Source organism: Macaca thibetana, chromosome 7 (genome assembly GCF_024542745.1).
Source record: "Macaca thibetana thibetana isolate TM-01 chromosome 7, ASM2454274v1, whole genome shotgun sequence".
NCBI classification, from domain to species: Eukaryota; Metazoa; Chordata; class Mammalia; order Primates; family Cercopithecidae; genus Macaca; species Macaca thibetana.
Genome location: NC_065584.1, coordinates 70,191,686 through 70,217,963, shown reverse-complemented (window position 1 = coordinate 70,217,963; position 26,278 = coordinate 70,191,686). Strand labels below are relative to the sequence as shown.

Here is a 26,278-nt window from a genome sequence, read left to right as displayed (position 1 = left end):
CATAGGGAATCAAAAAAGACCCCCTCCGCATTGCCAAGACAATCCTAAGCCAAAAGAACAAAATTGGATGCATCATGCTATCTGACTTCAAACTATACTACAAGGCTACAGTAACCAAAACAGCATGGTACTGGTACCAAAACAGAGATATAGACCAATGGAACAGAACAGAGTCCTCAGAAATAATACCACACATCTACAGCCATCTGATCTTTGACAAACCTGAGAAAAACAAGAAATGGGGACAGGATTCCCTATTTAATAAATGGTGCTGGGAAAATTGGCTAGCCATAAGTAGAAAGCTGAAACTGGATCCTTTCCTTACTCCTTATACGAAAATTAATTCAAGATGGATTAGAGACTGAAATGTTAGACCTAATACCATAAAAACCCTAGAAGTAAACCTAGGTAATACCATTCAGGATATAGGCATGGGCAAGGACTTCATGTCCAAAACACCAAAAGCAACAGCAACAAAAGCCAAAATTGACAAATGGGATCTAATTAAAGTAAAGAGCTTCTGCACAGCAAAAGAAACTACCATCAGAGGGAACAGGCAACCTACAGAATGGGAGAAAATTTTTGCAATCTACTCATCTGACAAAGGGCTAATATCCAGAACCTACAAAGAACTCAAACAAATTTACAAGAAAAAAACAAACAACCCCATCAAAATGTGGGCAAAGGATATGAACAGACACTTCTCAAAAGAAGACATTCATACAGCCAACAGACACATGAAAAAATGCTCATCATCACTGGCCATCAGAGAAATGCAAATCAAAACCACAATGAGATACCATGTCACACCAGTTAGAATGGCAATCATTAAAAAGTCAGGAAACAACAGGTGCTGGAGAGGATGTGGAGAAATAGGAACACTTTTACACTGTTGGTGGGACTGTAAACTAGTTCAACCATTGTGGAAAAGTGTGGCTATTCCTCAAGGATCTAGAACTAGAAATACCATTCGACGCAGCCATCTCATTACTGGGTATATACCCAAAGGATTATAAGTCATGCTACTATAAAGATACATGCACACGTATGTTTATTGCGGCACTATTCACAATAGCAAAGACTTGGAGTCAACCCAAATGTCCATCAGTGACAGACTGGATTACGAAAATGTGGCACATACACACCATGGAATACTATGCAGCCATAAAAAAGGATGAGTTTGTGTCCTTTGTAGGGACATGGATGCAGCTGGAAACCATCATTCTCAGCATGCTGTCGCAAGAACAGAAAACCAAATACTGCATGTTCTCACTCATAGATAGGAATTGAACAATGAGATTACTTGGACACAGGAAGGGGAGCATCACACACTAGGTCCTATTGTGGGGAGGGGGTATGGGGAGGGATAGCATTAGGAGATACACCTAATGTAAATGACAAGTTAATGGGTGCAGCACACCAACATGGCACATGTATACATATGTAACAAACCTGCACGTTGTGCACATGTACCCTAGAACTTAAAGTATAATCATAATAAAAAATAAAAAAAGAATTTTCTAAGCTTCATTTCCTGAGTATCCCCTGTGTTTGGGATAGTGAGGGTTGGTAGTGGAAACAATGTGTACATAAGTATTGAATTGGGAGTCATCATTTTTAGGTCAAAAACTAGACTGATAATACAATCAATGCTTTTGCTGAAAGTTGGCTTTTTTTACTGAAATGTGTTTAAACAAAACCTAGGTGTCTACTCTGCTTAAACTTACATAAAGCTCTAAATTTAGCAACATTTTAGTACTGATGAAAATTCTCAAATCTCATGACTATCACAAGATATTGGAGATACCTGAACACATTGGATCAAGTAGGTAGTAAGAGGGCCTTTTAAAATGCATTCTTTGGTTTCTACTTAATCTCAAAGATCTTGATATGAAGATTAACAGAGAGAAGAATGCTTGATTCTAATTATTATATCCATGTAAACTTTCAATGACACCTTAGCTAGGCTAAGATTTTTAACACTATCCTTTGTCACGGAAAACACTTATATGTATGATATAAGTCATAGTTGATAGTTACTTTGGCTTTCTACATCCCTGCTGGTGTCAATTTTTTTTTTTTGCATTTTCTCTACCATAATTACAGCTGAAATCTCACTTTATTATTGTTGTAGTGTCCAATTCTAGGTAAATAAATTATGCCCACAGCCAAATCAATCACAACCCATTATTACATTTGAGTTTTCTATTAATAAGATTACAAACAAGTGTTTTAGTCTCAAAATTGTGTAAAACAAGATCAATTTGTAAGTTCCTATCCATTTAATAGTGAACCTGTTCAATAAAAAAAGATATTTTTTAATAAGGCAAAATGCATGATACCAAACACAGCATTGTTAGGTTGGTAGTATTTTGGAATTCACGGTTTGGGTTTGATAAAAGTGACTCATGAACTCTTCAGTAAAGCTTTCCGGTGACTATATATTGAATGTTGAAAGATCACTCATTAAAATTAAATTTAAAAATAAAGTAAATGCTCTATGCTGTGAGCCATACAAGGCATAGTATCAACTTCAACAAGAAATGGTCTGCAAACACACCATATTTGCCAAGTATCATCACAGTCTAGAAACTTCTGCTTCCATGTCACAGATCAAGAAATTAGGTATTAGGCTTTTTTGGATATCTGTAAAAGCCCTAATTAAGCCCTTTAACACTCTAATTGAAATAGGTATAAATGCTTCTGGATGATACACTATAGCTGGTCCAGATTCTTTAGTTGCAGACTGACCTAATAACTCAGTGATCTACTCACTAAGGACTTAGTATGCTCTGACAGTGAAAACAGTCCTAGTTGCCATATAATGAGCCTTGCAGGTCTAGCTATATTTCAGGAATTAACCTCTATAGCTAGTAGGTAAGGAGGAATAATGAACTTTAATATGTCTTGATTTCAGAAGTCATTTCACAAACTGTCTCAAAATAACTTTCTGGAAAAGATCAAGAAATGATTGCACAGTTCTGAGAATTTATAGCTAATTGAAAAAGAATACATATTATAATCTGTAAAATTGCCTCTAAGAGCTTTTCTCTGTACTTTATCTTTGGTTCTTTCCTAGTCAACATTTTTCTGAAGACCTAAGTTAAAAACATAAAGAGTAGACTTCTCAAAAGAACAAAAAAAAAAGTGATAGCAAATTCAGGATGCCAAAAGATATGAATTGCTGGGGAAAATGAGCTATATTTACTAAGATGAAATCTGACAGGGATAAATGTAAAAATCTTAAATTTAGGATCAATACTGTAGTGGAATGAGAAATGGCCACAAATTTTTTTCAGCTGCTCCTGCTCCATCCACCCTTTGAATCTGGGCTGGCTGCGATTCACTTTAACCAACAAAAGAAACCAAGGGATGCTGTACAACTTCTGAACAAGGTCTCAGGAGGCCTCACTGATTCTGGCATTGCCCTCTTGCTGACTTGTGCTCACCATGTAAATAAATCCCAGCCAGCTTACTTGAGAGTGAGATCGCACATAAAGTGGGAGTCCTAGCCAGAAGGCAGGACCAACTGTTAGCACGTGCCACGCAGCCCCAGTGAACTATAGCTGCTTGAGTGATTCCAGGCAAAGCTTATAGCTGAGCCAAGCCCAAATTGATATGATTAAATAAAATAGAGTTGTTTTAAGCTACTGACTTTTGGGTGATTTATTCTGAAATGGAAATATTAATTGTAAATGTCAAAAAAGAAAGTTTGCCTTGGTTTTGCTGGCAAAGCAGGCCCAGGTATTAGTGTGTGAGCCTTTTGCCCCAACGCTAAGTCTAAGCCCATAGTGAAACATGGCAGCATTAAGATAGAAGTAAATTCCCAGATTCAGAGAGATATAAGTTCCATTTCCCTTTGTAATGACCATACTGGATTGTTCTGTAGGACTCTATGTTTTTAAAGACACTGGACAGCAGAGAGAGTAACCAATAACGGTGAGCAATTTATTAACCTATACAAAGCCCTTCGAGGACTGGAAGTGTTAGACTCAAAAAAAAAAAAGTAAAACACAGTAAAGATATAACAATTCTCTTAACATTTTGACAACACCTCATAAAGGAAATCAAGTAGGGTAATGATTTAAAGGGTAGGTGTAGGCAGACAGGTAGAAGAGCCCAGGAGGCTAACTCTCTATAAAAATAAGGAATAATTATCTGACTATATAGTTATTATTCACCTCCCCGTTTGATGTGATTTGACTGTGTCCCCACCCAAATCTCATCTTGAATTGTAGTTCCCATAATCCCCACATGTTATGGGAGGGACCAAGTGGAGATAATTGAATCATGGGAGTAGTTTCCCCCTTCCTGTTCTCATGATAGTGACTTAGTTCTCAGGAGATCAGGTGGTTTTAGAGAGGGCTTTTCCCCCTTTTGCTTTACACTTCTCCTTGCTGTTGCCATGTGAAGAAGGACATGTTTGCTTCCCCTTCCCCCATGATTGTAAGTTTCCTGAGGCCTCCCCAGCCAGGCTGAACTGTGAGTCATTTAAACCTTCTTCCTTTATAAATTACCCAGTCTTGGGCAGCCCTTTATAGCAGCGTGAGAACAGACTAATACACTATTCTTATCACTTTCTAACAATTCTTGTTTTCACTTTCTGTATGACTTTTCAACCCATTTTCCCATCTACTTCTACCTTCACCTTTTCACTTATGAATTCTTTCTTCAGTCTTTTTCAGATATACTTTTATCAATTTCATTTTTTATATTCCCTGATTTCTTATATGTACTTTTGTGAGCATATTTGTGTGTGTTCATATTTATATGGTAGTATCTGTATTTATTCACAAATATGTCTGCATATGTTCATTTTTATATGTATCTGTGTGCATTATAGTCTGTATATGTATCTTTCGGTTGTGGCTAAAACTGAGCAAGAAGTTTATTTCATTAGTTACAGTTTCTGCATGGTGGAATGGGTAAGCCCGATTAATTGCCTGTCCTCTTCCATATATTTCTGTGCTTCCTCCCCTCCCCATCTTTCCCTCCTTCTCCTTTTGTCCTTACACCTCAGCTCCTTTTAATCTGTCTTCACGAACCTTCTTTCCTTTGTTTCTACTTGTGTCTATCCACAACTTCTGCACTGAATGTGTCGCCCTCACATTTTACCCGAAACTTGAATTTACCAAGGACACTATTTTCCCAGTAGCCCACTGAACACTAGCATTTCTCCTTTACCCCATATAATAGGAAGGAAAGCTCTGGTTCCCTTTTAGTACTTTCATACCTTCTGCATCCATGTAAAACCCCTTCTTTGAGGTTTACATCATCCATCTCTATCATTCTCTATCCCTCTTGTTCAGTAATTGCTTCTGATCTCCTGATCAATGCCATTTATTTAACGTGAGTTTCAAGCATCTCATTCAGTGTCTTCCTCTCTACTCCAGCTTCTGCATTCATGCTAACAAACTTCAATATCTGTGTCAATAACCTGCATTATTCATTTGCCTCCTGAATGTTAATGACCTTTACCTTTTCACTTCAGCTACTCACTCTGGATCTTGTTGTCACTCAGAACTTTTCTACATCTGAAATCCTAAGGTCAAAGTTGCCTCTCTGACAGGAATCACAGTCTTATTCCAACTTTTCTTGCTTTTTAGCCTCAACACAAATCAAGATATCCAGTCCCTTGCTCTCTCCATTCTCCCCGTAGAGTAACAGCCCTTTGTTGACTTGCTTTCTTCTCTCCTCAGTCTGGAGTCTAGATTTAATCACTTTCTCCCTAAGACACTCAGTTTCCTTATGTCCTGGTCTTTTTCATGCTCCTGTCCTGTAAGTCATAAACTCTGAGTTACTTCTATAACTTGCTTTCCCCAAATGTACCCCCAAAGTATAGAGTTGATGAGGGGGAAAGTATACCACTATGATGGTTTATGTCTTCTACAAAGCTGTAGTGTCTAGCTTTAGCTAGATGAATACCACTTAAAAATCCTTTTTCATATCCCTGGTCACCTCCCTTTCTTGTCCTATTAAACCCTCACTATTGTCTTTCAGCCTTTTTCCTCACTCTGTGCTTTCAGCAGAAATCTTACCTTTCTATTCCATGAGGAAAATTGAATCTAGCAGGCATGAGTTCTGTCATTTCCTTCCTCTACACCTACAGAATTATCCACAGATATATTCTTTCCACCTCTTTTCTTTTAGTCTTCAAGGAAAAGTTAACCAGTCATAGTTTCAAGGATAATCCTACAAGTTATGCTTATGATCCATTCCTCAGAGGCCCATTTTAAAAAGCATGACCTTCCTCCCTTATATCTTAGCATGTTTCTGTATTCTCCTTTTCCATAGTCTATCAACACATTCACATGTTTTCCATTTCTTACAAGACTCCTTCAGCCAAACATCCCCTTGTAACTACAATTCTCTTTTCTTTACATTCTAACGAAGATCTTGTAAAGCAGCCTATACTTAGTTTTCACTTTTTCACATTCCATTCATGCTTTATCTCACTTTTATCATACCATTACAATTGCACTCAAAAAAGGTTATCACTTCCTGGCAAATCAAATGGACACTTCACTTTGATCTTGCTTAAGCACCTACTTAACTCTGATGATCACTCCCTTCTTGGAGTTCTCTTCTCTGGATTCTGTGACTGTCATATTCTTGGTCCATCTTTTACTTCTTTGACCATTCTTGCTCAAATTATTTTTAAAATTTATTTTCTTTATATATTTTTTGTCATTTTGGTTCTATCCTCTTCCTCCCTTTCTTCTTTTTTATTTCTTCTCTCTCCAAACATTTCCATCCACTCCGCTGGCTTCAGTTGCAACTGAAAGTAAAATGTAGTATGTATGGCATGCCTGTCTAGCCCCATTTCCTGCTATCTTTCACCTCTTATTTTGTTGTTCTGAGAAACCATACTACTGGCAGTACTTGAAATGCATCAAGCTTTTTATACCTGTGTGTTATTTCCTCTGCCTGGAATGCACATCCATGCCCTGTCTCCATTCTTACCTTTCTTGAGGTAACTCTCATCCTTCAACACTTAGGCATCATCAGGAAGCCTTTATAGACCTTTCCTCTCCTTCCATACCCAAGGTAGGTTCTGTTAATACCTGTGTTTATATTATAACATTTACTAATAACTTACTGGAGTTATCCATATAAAGATCTAGTTTCCCACCTTACTGCTTCTTATGAGTAAGAAGCAGTTCTTTAAATAATCAAAGCCCAGCACAATGCCTGGCATATAGGAATTACCCAACAAATACTTGTTGATTGAACTGAAATAGACCTAATATTCTCTCTTTAACACAGACTCTTATATCCAAGTGCCTGCTTAAGATCCCCACTTTTATGTCCTACTGACACCACAAACGTGTAAGACTTAACTTACACACATATTCCCCACACACACATACCCACACACATACTCCCCAGCAAAAATCTACTGTTCTTCCTCTCCATTATCTTGATTAGGGCATTACTATCTATCTAGTCACCAAAACCAGAATCCTAGGAGTCAGCCAATCTTGCCCAACCCACCTCAGCTCATTCTATCCTCAGAGGTCATGAAGTCCTTTGGATCCCATATCCTAAATATCCTTCAAATGCATCTCCTTCTTTCCATCTGCATTGCTACAGCTCTAATTCAGGCCTTTATTTTTATTTATTTATTTTTTTAGACAGAGTCTTGCCCTGTTGCCTAGGCAGGAGAGCAATGGTGCGATCTCAGTTCACTGAAACCTCTGCCTCCCAGGTTCAAGCAATTCTTGTGCCTCAGCCTCCCGAGTAGCTGGGATTACAAGCATGTGCCACCACACCTGGCTAATTTTTAAATTTTTAGTAGAGACAGGGTCTCACCATGTTGGCTAGGCTGGTCTCGAGCTCCTGACCTCAAGTGATCCGCCCACCTCGGCCTCCCAAAGTGATGGGATTACAGGTGTGAGCCACCTTGCCTGGCCTGACATATTTTTAAATTGTGGTAAAATGTCATAGCATAAATTTATCAACTTAACCACTTTTAAGTGTATAGTTTAATGGCAGTAAGTACATTCATACCATTATGCTCACTAAGGTATTTTTTAAATAAAAGGCTATGTGGTCTTCTGACTTACAGGTCAACCCGCCTTCATCCCATCTCTGCAGTATTGGCAATATGAACTTTCTAAAATGCAAATTATGTTACTAGATGAGTTAAAACCCTTTCATTGTGTTCCACTGTCTACATCAGCAGTTTCATCACAAAGTTTTCACAGGTTCAAATTGAAGTAAAGAATAAAATAAATAACATACCAAGTTTTTCTTAAATATTTTAGCTGAAAGATCGAGTGAGTGAATGGATGGCAACATTAATCAAGACAAGAAATACTGAAACATGCGTAAGAATTAAAATACTTTTGTTTTAAATATACTGAGTATCATATGCCGACAGTATAAGCAAGAGGAGATACCTTGAAGGCAGTTGGATAAGTGAGTCTAAAATGCAGAAGAGAATTTTGAGAAACGGGTCTAAATTTGGAAGTCATGAGCATTTAAGTGTCATCAAGGGAGCAAAATGTAAAGAAAAGATGATAAAATACATCAACATTAAAAATACCAACAAAACAACAACCATAGTGATAAAAGAAACAAAAATCATATTTAAAGTCTTCTCATCCTTCTGATTGAAAGGGGGCAAGATCTTGAATACTAATGGCAAACCCTAGGTGCAGCATTTTTAGTGACTTTGTCTCCTCTGCTGGAAGGATAATTGTTATTTGCCTCTCTTGGATTTCCCTGGTTTTTTCCTCTTGGAAAGGAAAAATAAACAAAAAGCCAACTTCATTGCCTAAGTAATAGGAATGCTTTTTTCTGGAAAGAAAGTAACCAATAAGAATTTTCCTATTCTCACATTGACAAATACAAAAATTATTTTCAAAAAGGGAATCTACAGTGAGATATTTACTTTGGTACAATTCAATTAATGATGAGGAATTTGTTCTGCTTTTACTCCTTCCTGTCCCTTTGCAATAAATTACCTAGTCAATAAGAGTAATTCAAGCCACAAAAATTCAGGAATAAGCCTTAAAAGTCTCTATACTTTTGGAAGCATTGTGGCAAATTGGATCAATCAGGAACACGGTAGTTAGACCTAGCATCATGTCTCAGTTTCAAAACCCATTAGCTGTATGGCTCTTATCAAATTACCCCCCTATATACTTTGGTTTTGTAATCTGATGGTAATTCCTATAGGTTGGTGCAAAAGTCATTGTGGCTTGTTTATGTGGCAAGTCACATTTATTGATTTGCATATGTTGAACCAGCCTTGCATCCCAGAACAAAGCTTACTTGGTCATGGTGTATTGACTTTTTAATGTGCTACTGGATTCAGATTGTTAATAGTTTGTAGAGGATTTTTTATGTCTTAGTTCATGAGGGATATTGGCCTGCAGTTTTCTTTTTTCATGTGTCTCTACCAAATTTTCATATCAGGCTATTGCTGGCTTCATAGAATAAGTTAAGGAAGAGCTCCTCTTCCTCAATTGTTTGGAATAGTTTCCAGTAGGACTGGTACCCGTTCTTCTGTGTATGTCTCGTAGAATTCAGCTATGCGTCCATCCAGTCCAGTGCTTTTGTTGTTGTTGTTGTTGTTGTTAGTAGATCTTTTATTACTGATTCATCTGATTTGTCTATTCCTATAGATTTTCTAATTTGTGTGCATAGAGTTGTTCATAGTATTCTTTGATGATTTTTTATATTTCTGTGGGATTAGTTGTAATGTCATCTTCGTCATTTCTGAGTGTACTTATTTCAATCATCTCTCTTTTTTTCTTTTATTAATCTAGCTAGCAGTCTATCAGTCTTCTTTATTTTTCTGAAAAATTGGTTTCATTGATCTTTTGTATGGGTTTTTGCATCTCAACTTCATTTAATTCTTATCTAATTTTAGTTATTTATTTTCTTCTACTAACTTTGGGATTGATTTATTCTTTTCTTTCTAGTTCCTTTAGATGCAGTTAGATTGTTAATTTGAGATTTTCACAACTACTTGATGAAGACATTTAGCACTATAAACTTTCCTCTCAACACTGCTTTAGCTGCATCCCAGAGACTTTAGTAATTTGTATACCTGTTTTTATTCATTTCAAAGAATGTTCTGATTCTGCCTCAATTTTGATATTCACCCAGGAGTTATTCAGGAGGAAACTGTTTAATTTCCATGTATTTGTGTAGTTTTGAGTGATCTTCTTGTTATTGATTTATATTTTTAATGCACTATAGTCTGAGAGTGTGCTTGGTATGATTTTATTTTTTTAATTTATGAGGACTTGTTTTATGACCAAGCGTGTGGTTGATCTTAGAATATGTTTTTTGTATAGATGAGAAGAATGTATGTTCTGTGGTTGTAATTTAATTTCTTATAACATGTTGTTACTAGAATACCAGATGAAATACACCAGCAAATATGTCCTCAGATAAACTGAATAACTTGAGGAAAATTTTTTAACGATGCTACTAAGACAAATAGTTCATTAACCTGTAATGTGAAATCTGTAGGTCTATAGTAACTCAAACCCTAATGGAAATAGCTCTGAACTAAAAACAAGGAAACCAGGCCCAGGTTTATCACTGTTTTACCTCACAATCTTGTATAAGGGTTTACTTGTCTGTTCTTCAGTTTCTTCATATTTAAAATGGAGAAATCCTAATCCTAGCTCTAGCCCTTTTCGTGTTTCATGAAGCTGTTGGGAAGATATCATAGAGTAATATTTAAAGCATCTGGAGCCTATTTTAGTGAGCTACATAATTTTTTAAGGACATTATTGATTTGGATAGTAAGAATAGCCTGCAGGCAAATCCTGCAAGGTGCTTCAACAGACACACACGTCTACCTTCCTGTTGGCACAGCCCATGTTTGGCAGGTGTATTCCATTCCTTACAGGAAGGAATAGGTGCTTCATTGTGTTACAGAAGTCAGTAAGCTTTCACAAAACTAAGTAAGTGACATTTTTCTCATTTCTGAGAGCAGATTTTCATAAATCATTCGACCTGGATAAATTGAGAATGTAGTTGATCTGGTAATTGTTGAAATATAATGAAGACATTGCAAAACATGATATTTAAGTATTTCCTCCTAATCTCTTACCTTAACAAGATATAAGAGTTCTAAATGGAAAGATGTCCTAATGTAGAAAAAGGAAACAAAAGTAAGATGAGCCTGTCTGTAAAGGAGAAGCCAGAAGAAGCACAACACAGATTCATCTCAATAATTTGGGATTCCACTGATTCTGAATTTATAGTAACAATAATAATAACTAGACAAAATAGAGCTTTTATATTGTGAAGAAGGTTTTTTCACTAGTTAGTAGTATAAGTTATATTATGGAGAAGGGATACATTCAGCCAGTTTGCAAGTAATATTTTCTGGCTTTTAACAATATATGCAAAGAAATGCTACTAATGTCTTATAATGATTTCTGCTGGGAGCTGTTTAATGGTTATTTCAAGTTACTATCAGATTTTAACAATAAACTTAAAATTTCATAGTGTAATTCTGTAATTCATACATTTTTCTTTCCCCTCATCCACAACTCAAGTTAATTAAATATTGCCTTAAAGGATTCATGTAGTCCTATGAGTCATAATATTCAGAGTGTATAAGTTAGCACTAGTTTTTAACCACTAGGGAAGGTTCAAGTATTGCAGACTAATCTGAGAATACAGTGAATTTTCTAATGACTCTTCTAGTTCGGGTATTTGTACCACTAGACTGTTATAGTGGATATACAACGTTTATGTATAGTTTGCATTTTAGAAAAGTTTGTAGTAATGAACTTAGACAAGATTTGCCTTTTTACTCTAAGACCATTACTGTGTTTCTTAGAGCAAAGTTTTTTGATGTACTGAATGATTTTGTTTTATTTTCCTGTTTTTTGTTAACAGAATTCTTGATAGATACAAAATCATCCAATAAACTTCAGCTAGTTTTCAGCATTATATGCAGTTGATTTTGTCCATTCCTTACTGAAACTTCCAAATCTTCTAACCCAGCGTATATGACACTAAGAATACCCTCATTCCTTTCGTGTCTAGCTCTGTGCTGTGTTTATTTGCAGAGGACCCTCATGCATGGATCCATATAAATGAGGCAAACTGTGAAGCAGACTACACTGTGCCGCTTACCAGTCTTTGAGAGAGAAAGATTGTGTATATGAAAACTGCTAGGCATGATATTTACTTATAAGGAAGATTTCTGTGTGTATAACATCAAGCAAGATTTTTGGTTGAGGTTTTATGCTTTCAGTAAAGAAAATAAAAGAAGAAAACCAATTAATGGTCTGATTCTATCATCTTTTGTCAAGCAAAACTCTCACTGATCCACATGAATGTGACCTCCCGCTCATAGAGTAGTCTAAGAACACTGCAGAATGGACTTCTGAACTTTCGACTCTCTTTTCGATTTAATTGACTAGTTTTTAATCAACCAAAAAAAATCATTTTCTTTGACAAAAAAGTCTATGTAGGTAATTTCCAGTGTATTTATGCTACTCAGAAATAGAAACTTGTTTTTTTCTTTTTTTTAATTTATTTATTATTATTATACTTTAAGTTGTAGGGTACATGTGCATAACGTGCAGGTTTGTAACATATGTATACTTGTGCCATGTTGGTGTGCTGCACCCATCAACTCGTCATTTACATCAGGTATAACTCCCAATGCAATCCCTTCCCCCTCCCCCCTCCCCCCTCCCCATGATAGGCCCCTGTGTGTGATGTTCCCCTTCCTGAGTCCAAGTGATCTCATTGTTCAGTTCCCACCTATGAGTGAGAACATGCGGTGTTTGGTTTTCTGTTCTTGTGATAGTTTGCTAAGAATGATGGTTTCAAGCTGCATCCATGTCCCTACAAAGGACACAAACTCATCCTTTTTGATGGCTGCATAGTATTCCATGGTGTATATGTGCCACATTTTCTTAATCCAATCTGTCACTGATGGACATTTGGGTTGATTCCAAGTCTTTGCTATTGTGAATAGTGCTGCAATAAACATACGTGTGCATGTGTCTTTATAGCAGCATAATTTATAATCCTTTGGGTATATCCCCAGTAATGGGATGGCTGGGTCATATGGTACATCTAGTTCTAGATCCTTGTTTTTTAATTAGAACAAAAAGTCTGGTTTTCTTAGTATCAAATCATTTTGTATATTTAAATTATTTCCATTCTACTGTAACTTGAAATTTTTTCCACCTAGCCACATAATTTCTGGCTTTATTTTTATCAGCTGATTCTATGAAAAGATGGGAATTTAGTACCTCATAGAAGTTACACAGTATACCAACCAGTGAATCACTTATCTAGCTAAGTGACAAGTGAAACATTGCTGGTATTTCTGTTTTGAAATATGTGCTTTTCTTAGGTAAAAATCAGTTTATTCTACATTTAATATGTGATCCTGTCATTGCATAGTAAATGATTCATTCACAACCTTAATACAAGTAGGTAAATGCATTAAATGCATTGAAGTAAGTATCTTATTAGATGCCACTTTGTGTGGCATCTAATGCTGACATAATTCAAGGATCTGGGTTAAAGTTTGTGTCATTGCTGGTTTTTGAAACCTCAGATACTTGGCACTCTGTAGCAGTGTCTTTCACAGTAATGCTTTGTTTCTTAACATGACTGTGAGGACTGCTTGGTCACAGGCAAATACTGTCCTTTATCAGCCAGGACATTCTTAACAATAATTGCCCTTTTTTTTCCCCTTCTCACCCCCATCCCAACCCCAACTTAGGTTGGAAAGGCTGGTGGATGTACTGAGAAAGAAGGTTGGAACCGGGACCATGAGGACAGTGATCTGATTGAAAAAAAACGACAGTCTGGGGAAGCGATCACATCTGGTGACCAGGCTGCTTCATTCAACACTGTGTAAACACTAAAGCCTTAACTTAGCAAACAGTTGTTAGAAGTGGGACACTCCAACCACATTCCAAGCTGAGATAAAATCAAATCACAAATGTTTAACCACTTTGCTGCTGACTTGAGTTATTTATCCAAATATATTAACTACAGACTTTTACCAATGGGTAGCTATAAGGTTACAGCTTATTTTGTAACTATTTTATATCTCAATATCTTTAATATAAATCTTTTTACTGAGAGATCATTATAGAAACATGTTAAAGTTGGTTAGTATCATATCTTCACATGTGGCCCTTTCTGAATCAAAGTGCAGCAAAGTAAATATTGTCTAAGCTTTAATCCACTGTTAGGTCAAAACTTCAAATACATGCATTTTTCAATATTTCTTAACTGATGAGAGAGGCCTAAACATGAGTGTGTAGTCTTCCTTCAATGCATGTATGTAATCTTTGTTAGTATTAAAAGATATTAAATATAGATGCCATGAATTAAATGTATAATTTGTTTAATAAGAGATGGATATATTAAAATTACATTCATCAAGGCATGATTTTTGTTTCACTGTAAATAATGCAAACTGTTTCAATAAAAAGAGCAGACTGTTAATGTGTACTTATAAATTCACATTGTCAGTATTTTTTAATGTTGGGTCTGAATAATTATCTAAATTCTACTTAAGCTATAAATCTCTGTCATTTTTGCTTGAAAATTAGCATGCCTCTGTCTTAAAAGAACAGAGACCATCAAACCTGTTAAGTATTCTTATTGTTTATCTTTTTTTAATTGCCATTTGATTTTTGTTGTGGAGGAGGGGGATCTAATACATAATATACAATAAAATTATAATGTAGAAATATAAGAATTCAGAAAAAAGTAAACTTGCCATTTGGTTGAGGTTACCTGCTTTTTATTTTATTTCAGAAATAAGATCATTACAGCATAGCAGTCATATGAAGTTATGAATAGAACTGAGATTTTTATGTAATTAGCTATAGAGAAAATACTTTCATATTTTTAGACGAGACAGATGAAAGACCAAGAGGAAATGACTGTGCCTGGAACAGAATGAAATAGACAAGTCGCAATTTAATTAGTGAAAATTTTGTAGGCAAGTAAAATTTTTTTCTAAGTCTATATATTCTTAATTCATCTTTAAGATTGGGCTAAATTATCTACCATTGCCTATTTACAGGATAAGTACATTCAGGACAATTTATTGCACCATTCTTTCATATACTATCGTAGATTATCCATTTGAATTTTGTTTTACTCCACAGGAAAATGTAAGCTACTTTGTCATAGGTGACAAAAGAATCATAGTACTAACAAACTCTATTTCTTCCTTATTAAATCTGTATCCATTGAAGTACCTTTTTTAACTATGAGAATTAGAAAATAAGGGACAACAGAGGTTAAAACAAACTAATTTAATTTGCTCTATAGTCCTAAAGATAATTATATCCTCTCATAGACCAATGACTCTATAATAGAGAAATATGTAATGATTTAGTCATGCATGCAGTTTTTGTCTCTGGGCTCTATTTGAAACGTGTAACAGCTCCCTATGTGAAGAAAGAGCATCTTTAAAGTCATCTGGGAGGTGCAGGTAAGTAATGAGAAAGTTCTTGTCACAAAATAGTCCATTCCTGATCTCACTTAAAATAAGTCACAAGTAAACTTGAATTTTCAGTTTAATCCTGAAAACAGATGAACTTTTCTTGAGTTATTTTGTCTGAGTTTTTAGAAGACACAAAATATAGTATAAAGACATTTCACGATTTCCAAACAAATGTTTCTACACTTAAATGATCAAATTAGAATAACCAATTCCTATAATTAAGATGTGGAACTTTTATAGAATATGATATTATAAAGTTAAATTTGCAAAATAATTGTAACATCCACTGTTGTTCAGTATAGGTAATCTCCCAAAAATATCACATCCTCTTGAAAATGAGTTGTCTACAAAATTTCAAGTTCAAAGTATTACAGCCAAATATTATCTTAATTTCTTACACTTAAAAGTGTCCATCAACAGTGTGTCAGATGGTCTTTATATATTTTTTCTGTATGAATGAATAGCCTTGCCTACTGAAGATAGGTTCTCTATATATTCAACAATAATGCAACTTTAGAAGTATTCCACACTGCTGAGAAATGTTGCTTTGAGTTTGTTTTATACATCATCTACTAAATCCTATAGTAACATGAGAATTTACTTCTTCTTGTAAAAATAAGTAACTTAGAGGAAAGGCAGAAATGCTAATACTAACATTTGTAGCACTTGATTTACAAAGTCGTTTTACATCTGTTTTTCTTTTCATTTGATCCTATCAACAATCATAATAATAATAAATTATATATAACCCATATAATAATGATGGTGATGATAATTTTAGTATTACTGTCATTATAATTATTATTATATTCATTCTACAGATGAGGAAACAGACTCAGTAAGTCTTGAAATTTGCCAAGGACTGGCTGGGACCTGGAGCTAAGATCTTATAACCACATTCCATGTAACTATGAGTCTGTAAATCTCTCTGTAAGAAAAAAATTTCAAAGTAAAGATTTTAACTCTTGCAATTTATGTTGTTATAGTACCATTTCTTTCACATACTACATACGAATTCCTTAGTAATCAAAAGATTGTACACATTTCTTTCAATGAAGTACAATAATGTGAATTGCATGTGTAAACAGCATCACATTATTACCACCTCTCTGTGGTATTATAGTGGCAGTATGCTTTGCCTCAGCCTTCACTAATTAGGAATATTGTGACAATTCATTCCTAATAAAACATATCATGAGTCTCTTTGTACTATTTTTAATTTGGCCTGATGCTAAAACCTGTCAGCTTAGTTTTATAACATGGTAGTCTAAACTTCAAGCCTTGCTGTATCTCCTAGAACAATTTAGAGCTAAAACCAGTTATAAGCAAAGTTATTGGTTATAAGCAAGGTATAAGCAGTTAAAGCAAAGTTATTAATTATTAATATATGAGAATTTAAAATTTTATAAATAAGGTAGAAATTATTAATGTATTTTAAATACTTTATGGAATAAAATATTTTGCTTATTTTTTCAATGATAAAGTTGATCCTTTGTATATTTCCTTATTCAAATAAACTCAGTCCTATCATCTTATCAGGTCACTTATTTATATAATTAGTTTATTTTATTAAAAAGCTAGAAAATTAAAGTGTATACTTTTAATATTGAATATAGTTTCACAGAAAAACATTTTATATGTACTATTCTTAAAGATCACAATTATTTTTAAAGTTTCTATTTTCAAATAGTTGTGATTAATAAGGCATTGTATGATGAAATAGCCATGGCTCATACATTTTTGTCTTTTCACATATGATGTGTTTGGAACCCACATTTTTTACTGATTTTATTGTGTTGTTGGTAACTAGTATTTACAGCTAACCTATCTATTCATATTTTACATATTTATGCATGCACACACACTGATACATTTACCTTTTTAAAAAATCATTTATAAATGAACTGCTAGGCTCCAGTGATTTCAGTATTTTGTTCATGTTTTATTGGAAATGCACGTGGTTTCTTAGGCTTTTAAACAAATACATGGAATGGTTGAGACATTTATTTTGCTCGTGCTTAGCTAAATATGTCATCTCTAGAAAAGATGTGGTTTGTTTTGGCACTGTTTTAAAAACTCAAATATTTTAAGCATTTGTTAAGTTGGAGCTTGCACATTTAAACTAGCAGCATACGTTCCAGAAGAGCATCTCAAGTTACCAAATTTTTTGTAATCCTTTTACTAGAATAATCTTTTTTGAAAAGGTTTTCTTGTGCTAGCTTCGGCAGCATATATACTGAAATTAGAAAAAAAAACCTTTTTTATTACATGTTTTAGTGTATGTTAAGTTACTTCTAAAAGTTGAATTATTTAATGTAGGACTTCATAAATAGAATTTGACAATGATAAATGTGTATTTTTGAGAATCATTAAAATATTGTATATAATGATATTCCTTTGCAGAAGTCTTTATATGCTTAATTTTTAATCTAATTGTCTTCTAAATATAGTTTTGGTGTATGCTAGTATTTTAGAAGCCACCAATTTCTGGACTATCTGATTATTAACAAAGATGTATTTTAATGCACAAGCCCAAATGTCTAAAAGATATATTTACTTTGTATTCAAATAAAATCCCCTATTGCAAATCCTATGCATAGTTCAATGCAATTCTTATACATCAATCTTAATCAAATGTATAAATGTACAATCCTGAAGACAGTGTACTAGTCTTAAAAATATGCAGTATAAAATATATTGCAGTAAGGAAACAGATTAAGTTCACTGTCAAACTGTCTGACTTCCTTAACAAATTTAATAAAGAGAAATGTCAATATGAACAAATTTGTTAGGCACCTTAGGAATCTTTCAAAACTATTTAGATATAAAATAAAATTATAGCAATAAAATATTGAAGAGAAATATCATTTTTAGTGAATATGGTTAGAAAGAACCTAAGAGGGGAGATCAAATTATTTTAATTAAAAAATAATAGACTGACTCAAATCTACCATAAAGCACCTCTACTCACTTTGGAATATGTACGTGGAATTTTGCTGTCAATAGCTGAAATCTAAAAACACTGTTTCTGTTGCATTTGATTATTCAATCATGATAAGGTAAATGTAAACAGACTATGTAGCACTGTTATCACCTGGAGTGAACTTAGAATTTAGTACGTGAGTACAAGAGGAATGCAGTGGAAGTGGGCAGTAGGTGTCTTTGGGGCAAAAATTCTATAAACTGGTAATATCTAAACTATCACATTACTTTGCTAAATTATTGTTTCATGATGTATGACCTTTGTGATTTGTCACACATTTTACTTCTACATATGCACATAATTGTAACTTTTTTAACTTTAAAAAGTAATTATATTTAAGAAAATTTTTAAAATAAGAATGAACGTATATGATATTTACTCACATATTTACCATTTCTAGCGCCCTTATTTTCTTTGCATACATCCATGTTATCCACCTGTTACCATTTTCCTTCTGTCCAAAGTATTTATCATCTATACTAGTGAAGAACTGTTGGTTCAACTTTTGTATGTCTGAAAATGTGACTCTTTTTCTGCCTTCATTCTGTGAAAAAAATGCTGCATATAGAATTTGAGGTTTACAGGGTTGATTTTTTTCAGTATTTTAAAGACGTTGCTCTAATATTTCTGGTTTGCTTTGTTCCTGCTGTCATTCTTATTTTTATTTTCTGTACATTATGTGTCCTCTAGCTGCTTTAAAGATTTTCCCTTTGTCACTTGTTTTAATCAATTTGATTATGATGTGCAGTGTCGATTTCTGCATGTTTTTGTGCCTGTGGTTTGCTGAACTTCTTGGATCCATGTTTGCAGTCTTTATCAGAAAATTTCAGCCATTATTTTTTCCAATATATTTCCCTATCACTTTTTCTTCTTTCTCTGGAACTACTATTCTCTGGATATTAAGCTACTTAAAGTTATCCTACAACTTGTTCATGCTTCATTCTTTTTTTTTAATTTTTAATTTTTGTGTGTACCTAGTAGGTGTATATATTTATGGGGCACATGCGATATTTTTATATAGGCATCCAGTGCATAATAATCACATCAGAGTAAATGGGATATCCATCACCTCAAGCATTTACTTTTTTGTTACAATTAATTATACCCTTTCAGTTATTTTAAAATGTACAATAAACTATTGACTGTAGTCACCTTGTTGTGCTATCAAATATTAGATCTTATTCATTCTAACTAACTATATTTTTATTATATTTCTTTTCAATTTTTTTCTGTTTCATTTTGGATAGTTCTATTACTTTGTCTTCAAGTTTGCTAATCTTTTCTTTTGCAGTGTCTAATGTGTTGTTAATCCATCCAGGGCCTCTTTCTTCACAGACATTGTATTTTTCATCTCTATAAGTTAGAATTGAGTTTTTTAAATTTTGTATGGCTCTCCTTAACTTGTTCATGCTTTGCATTATCTTCAGGAACATAAAACATATACAGTGGTTTCACTTCCTTGGTTTTAGTTACCCACAACTAACCACAGTCCAAAAATAGGTAAGTATGGTACCATAAGATATTTTGAGAGACAGAAACCACATTCACATGCCTTTTATCACAGCATATTGTTATAATTATTCTATTTTATTATTAGTTATTGTTTATCTCTTACTATGCTCCATTTAGAAATTAAACATTATCATAAAAATGTACATATAGGAAAAAATTTATATAGGGTTCGGTACTATCCTTGGTTTCAGACATCTACTGAGGGTCTTGGAATGTGTCCCCCACAGATAAAAAGGGATTGCTGTAATAACTGTTTTAATGTTCATGTTTGTTAATTATGTTATCTGTGCCATTTCCAGGCCTGTTTCTATTGACTGATTTTTTTTTCTTACTATAGGTTATATTTTTCTGCTTTACATGCTGGTAACTTTTTACTGAATGCCAGTTATTGCAAATTTTATCGGGTTGGGTGCTGAATATTTTTGTATTTTTTTAAATGTTTTGAGTTTTGTTCAGGAATGCAGTTACATTACTTAGAAACAGTATAATACTTTTAAAGCTGTTTTATGCTTTGATGGGCAAGACCAGAGCAGCTATTCTAGAGCAGAGTTTTCCTCACAACCAAGGCAATCCCCTTCTGAATATATTACCTTATATTCTTTATAGTATATGATGACCATATGTAAGTTTAGGTCATTGCTCTGCCTTTTCTTTCCTGGTGATTTTTACCCTGGCCTTGCTAATTTGCTCACATATGTGTGTTGATCAATACTCCGAGAAAGACTCAAGGAATGGTCTACAGCTCTTCAGAGCCAAACTCGCTCTCTGGTATATTCTCGCTCTCTCTCTCTCTTTTTCTCTGTGCAGCCTCTCCCAGCCCTCTCTGCATATAATTTCTTCTCTCCAGTACTCTGAGCTGTAAATTCTGTCTGCTCTGGTGTCCCCAGATTCTCAACTCTGTGTCCTCAACTCAGGGAGCCTTCCAAGCTCTGTTTTGGTTGCCCCACTCTACACTCTGTAAATTCTCCAGACTATAAGCGGGGGCAATCATAGGGCTCACTTCATTTGTTTGATTCACTGTCCTGGACTGCCTATTGTCCAAAGTCCAAAAACATTGTTTCATGTATTTTCACTATTGCTTTTTATTTGGTTGGTGGTGTTGGTTTTGGTTTTGTTGTTGTTGTTTTTCAGTTTTTTGAGGACAGTGGCAGGATAAATCTGGTCCCTGTTATTCCATTGTAGCCAGAAGTGTAGGCCCTCCTGTAGATCTTTTAAAATGTCATCCTGTTAATGTCTAGCTTCTCTCTTACCTGTTTAGAAATCAGCCGTCAGTCTTATTGTCTCCTTGAAGTAAACTTTTTTGTTTCTCTGATTGCTTTTTACATTTTTTTCTTTTACTTTGTTTTTTGGCAGTTTTATTTTATGCCTTGATGTGGTCTTCTTTTTATATTTCTTGCTTGAATTCAGAGACCTTGTTAAAGCTCTGTCTTCATCTTTTCTCAATTTTAGGACATCTTTAGTCAATATCTCTTTCTCCTCCTGAGACTTCAATTACATATATGTTAACCTTTTCACTGTGTTCCTATATTTTCCGTTCTTTTTTTCTAGCTATATGTGTAACAGTTTTGATTTTTGTTTTTGTTTTTGTGTTTTTAAGATACGGGGTGTTGCTAGGTTTCCCAAGCTGGTCTCTATCTCCTGGCCTCTAGCATTCCTCCCATCGTAGCCTCCAAAAGTGCTGGGATTACAGCCATGAGCCACTACACCTGGACAATTTTGAATTTTTTGATTACCTGTCTTTTATTTCAGTAAGCCTGTGTTCTGCTTTGAAGGCCATCTATTGAATTCTTAACTTTAGGTTTTGAATTTTTAAATTCTACAATTTCTTTTTTTCTTTTTTGTACATTCGGATTCTCCAGTGAAATACTCATCTTTCTAAATCTATTTTCTTCCCCCTTTGCCTCTGTTTTCCTGAACATACTGGTCATTATTACTTTAAAGTCCATGCCTATTAACTCCAATATCTGAATTACCTCTGGGTCTTTCTCTATCATCTATCTTGTCTCTTGGCATGCCTATTAATTCTTGATTGAATGTAACATAACCTGAACCTCCAGATGATTTTGTCTGCCTCCCAAGAGGGTTTATCCTTTGTTCTCCTGCGATGACTGAATGAAACCCAGTCACCTTTATCTAGTAAAGTACTGTGTTGGCTTGAATCTGGGTTCCAGTTTGAATAAGGATCAGTTGTTTCTGGTTTGCCTCCTTTCTTGTTGCATAATTCACTAGGGCCTTCAGTGGTGAAAGTGATATCTTCACTGAGCTTTTTTAGAAATTCTCATTTTAGCTTTTTTAATCTTTCACTTAGGATATCTCAGAATTTGCCAACTAGATATATGTGTCAGGCCCTTTAGGTCTCCAATTTTGTCACTCCAGCCCTGCAAAATTGCCCAAAGCTCTGCTAGTTTCCCTATTCCTAGAAGCAATCTTCTGCTAGGACAGAGCCCACATTATCAATTCCCTCATCTTCACCCAGAACCAGCAAATGCCTCCAAAGGAAAAGTGGCTGCAGATCATCAGTTTACCTCTCTGTTGTTCTCCTTTCTGGAATCTTAGTCTCTCTATTTGCCTTTATTTTACATCCTCTTCAACACTTCTAAACAAATACTGTTTTTTATACTTTATTCAGCTTTTCTGGTTGTTGTTGGCAGGAGGACTGGTCTATCACAAACTATTCTGTTTTGTCTCGAAGCAGAAATTCAATGAATTTTAAATTTCCTTTATTATAATTTTCATTTCTAGAGGTTATATTTTGTCTGTCTCCAAGTGCGTTTGATCATTTTTAGAGTTCCTGTATTTTTAATTTTTTTATTTTCTTACATGTTTTAAACATGTATTTCATACTTAATTTCTGATAATTTTGACATGTCAAGTATTTGCTGCTCTGATTTTGTTGTCTATTATTTCTGCTAGCTATCTTTATTTAAATGTTTGGTGATTCATTAATGTAAACTTATATCTTCTTAGAACTATTCTCTATGGAGTTTTTCAAAGCCTGGGTTAAAGGTGGGTTCCTCCACAGAGTTTTGCATTTGCTTCTGCCAGTCATTTGGAAGCATGTTGGATCACTTTAAAATCTTAATTTGACTTTTATTAGGCCACTTAGGTAATGTTAATTTGGGTTGAAAATCCACAGAAGAGCTAGCTTATGGTTACAAACTTCATATGGGAAATTTTTTTTTTATCCTTCATTCATAGCCTGAGTTCAAGATTTCTCTCCCCAGATGGGTTCTGGCTTTGTACTTTGTCCCCTGCTACATTACAAGGCCATGAAAACCCAAGCTCAACTTTACCCCTGTCATAAGACAAATGCTTTTGAGATGAAAACTGCCTTTTGTGCTTTACTTACCACTCAGGGTTGCATTTTACTTAGGTTTGGGCCTCAGAGTATTCCTTATTGACTGCCAACATATTGATGAATTTGAAAAGATGTTTTTCATATTCTATCCAACATTTTTAGTTGCTTACTGCAGGAGGTACCAGGTCCATCATAGCAGGAAACAGTAGTCAAGGTGGAATGTTATTAAACCTATACACACACACACACACACACACACACACACACACAGAGAGAGAGAGAGAGAGAGAATTGCACTGCTAATAAAATGTTCTGAATTTAGTATCACTTGTATACATGATTAAAATGAGCAGATAATAAATTTACCTTCCAAGATCCATAATTGCAGCTCTTTTTCCCCACCAGTAACTACAAGCAGTTTTTCATTAAAGAAAAGAAAATGATTGAATAATCCAAATTAGCCTGGGCAAGAAAATTAACAGCTGCCTAAAATGAAATGTTTGAGTTATGAGCCATGTACCACTTTGGTTTATCTGCAGCCAAAAGGTTCAGAATCCTTATTCAATTAACCATGTTGCTTGGGAGGGCATGGTTGCCCTGAATAAGAGCTGCCTGGTGATGAGTAAGAGGTATCCGTGACACACAAGTTCAGACCTTGCAACTCTGTTTTTGTTGTTTGAACTTTCTTCTCCGTTGTAGCTAGGGATCCGCCGTGGAATTTAAACACTTGTGTGGTAACTCCATTCCTTCAAGCCATTGTGTTGTTAAGCTCTAGCTAACGAACTTTTCACACTGGCTCCATGTAAAGCAAGACTTAGAAAACAGCAGTGATCAACATTTTTGGTTTTATAATAAGATTATATAATTTATATGTCTTCATGCAACTAAGATGCTCTTGCCTTCCTAGACCAACTGCTCCTAAAAGGTAGCCTTTAAAATATATATATGAAAAGTAAAGAAATAAGCCAAAGTGCACTAGCAAAAATTAAGAAGTAACTTTCATTTCAAAAATCATACCCACTGTGGCAGAAACTTCAAAAAGTATACCTGTTTTAAAACTTAGGAACTTTGCCTAAAATAGAGGAACTATGACTGTATAATATTTTTTTTCTTTTTTTTTTTAATTTATTTATTATTATTGTACTTTAATATTTTTATAAGGTGAGAACTGCCAAATGCACCAGTCATGTATACTTTATCTCATGTGGCCCTTCTTCCATGCCAAATGTTTTTTGTTGCTTAGGGAGATCTTCCTGATAATGTCACAAAGAATGTCTCTCAGACCCATATAGATTAGGTACACATTGGCTAAGAACAAGTTTTTCTTTAAAATACCTAAGCTTCATGTTGCTTCTAACTATACTATCTTGAGTCTAAAAGCCAAGTGACTGAAAGACAAGAGGCTGAATTTCTCCTCTAACTCATAAACCAGTTCTGAAGATACTTCTGTGGGAGAAAATTCAAATATATTTTGAACAATAGTATAATAATTTGACATAAAATATCTCAGTGTTATTTCTTTGAAGAATTACACTTCATTTAAATGTGTACACGGATTACTAATGTCTCAGTATGATATAGTCTTAGCACTTTGCAAAATTGGATTTGCTTTTTGCATCTTAAACTGTGATCATATCATAAAGAGTAGTTATATAATTTTATTTAGGTGACATAGAGGAATGTAGGAATGTGAATATGTAATTGTTGTCAAAAAAAAGTGAGGAAAAGTTTTTGAAATCAGAAGTTTCCTTTCAGTTAAAGCTTCAGTTATATCACAGCAATAATTTGTTTCTGCTTTTATAAATAAAAAACTTTTATAAATTGCAACAACTTTTCAAGGAATATAGTTAGTTATTTATTGCAGATATTATTTTCTTTACGTTTTAGGAAAGTTGCCTGGGCCCATGTTGCATTTTTTAAAGAACCAGTTTCCCAAACTATACATAGAAGTTCTATGCTACATTTTGTTTTCTTATGAATGGCAAGAAAATTAATAAAAGTGACTTTTATTCATAACGTACTAATACCTGAGACCATGTACTCCAGGCATACTCTCCATTTCAGTTCCTACCCCATATTTTCACTGTTTGATTCATTCGCCATTTTCAACCCTATACTCAATCAAATCCACCTTCACTTTTTAAATCCAGTTCATCCATCAAGCTCACTTATGTACCACCCCCTACATGAAGCTTTCCCTAATTCCCCACCCCCACCCCCCCACAAAGTTGTAGTTAATCTCCCTTCTATTTGCCATCTAGCTCTTTCTTCATCTCTCTATTAGGGCAGTTAATAACTTTTCTCTTGGTTTCAGTATTCCTTTACTATTTCCCATTAGAATGCAAGCTCCTGAAGATGAGAGATTCAGTTTTGTTCATATTTCTTTGCACAGGTAAATACTTGATGAATAATCATCCTTGTTTAATGAGAAACCTAAATTTTCAAACTATTTTAACTTTCTAAACATCTGTGTGATATGCCTTTCTAAAAATATGACATTAAAATATTAAAATTTAAATATTTTTCCTATATCAGTGATGTTAAAATATACAATTATGTCAAATTATCTAGCACCTGGCACATTACCAGCTAAAACATTGTACTTACCTGAATACTGTAGCTTTTTAACTATAATTAATTTATCAATTTAAAGTGAAGGGTTGCTATGGGGTTTTTTTGACGTTGTTTAATTTTTTTTGTTGTTTGGTTTGGGGAGGGGGTGTGTGTGTGTGGTGTCTGTTGTGGTTTGTTTTTTGTTTTGGGTGTTTTGTTTTGTTTTGTTGAGACAGGGTCTCACTCTGTCACCCAAGCTAGAGTACAGTGGTGTGATCATAGCTCACTGCAACCCTAAATTCCTGGGCTCAAGTGTTTCTCCCACCTCTGCCTCCCAAGTAGCTGGGACTGCAGGCACATGTCACCAGCCTGAATCACTTCTTTTTTAAATTTTTTGTAGAGACAGGGTCTTCTGAAATTGCCTAGGCTGGTCTCAAAGTCCTGGACTCAAGCAATCCTC

The 26,278-nt window shown here is 34.5% G+C and overlaps 1 protein-coding gene across 10 annotated transcripts in view; it reads left to right on the top strand.

Moving 5' to 3' along the window:
• The window catches only part of MIPOL1 (mirror-image polydactyly 1), a 404,420-nt gene that overhangs the window by 356,560 nt on the left and 21,582 nt on the right, over positions 1-26,278 (top strand). Inside the window, exon 13 of one of the 10 annotated variants that reach the window (XM_050798631.1) lies at positions 13,727-18,065. The exons of 7 other annotated variants lie outside the window; for them this stretch is intronic. In XM_050798631.1, coding sequence (XP_050654588.1) covers positions 13,727-13,793 — 67 coding nt within the window. In that variant the 3' untranslated portion in view covers positions 13,794-18,065. Of the gene's footprint in view, positions 1-13,726; positions 18,066-26,278 lie in introns of those variants that run through there. 2 more of the 10 variants (XM_050798633.1, XM_050798637.1) reach the window with 2 other exon arrangements.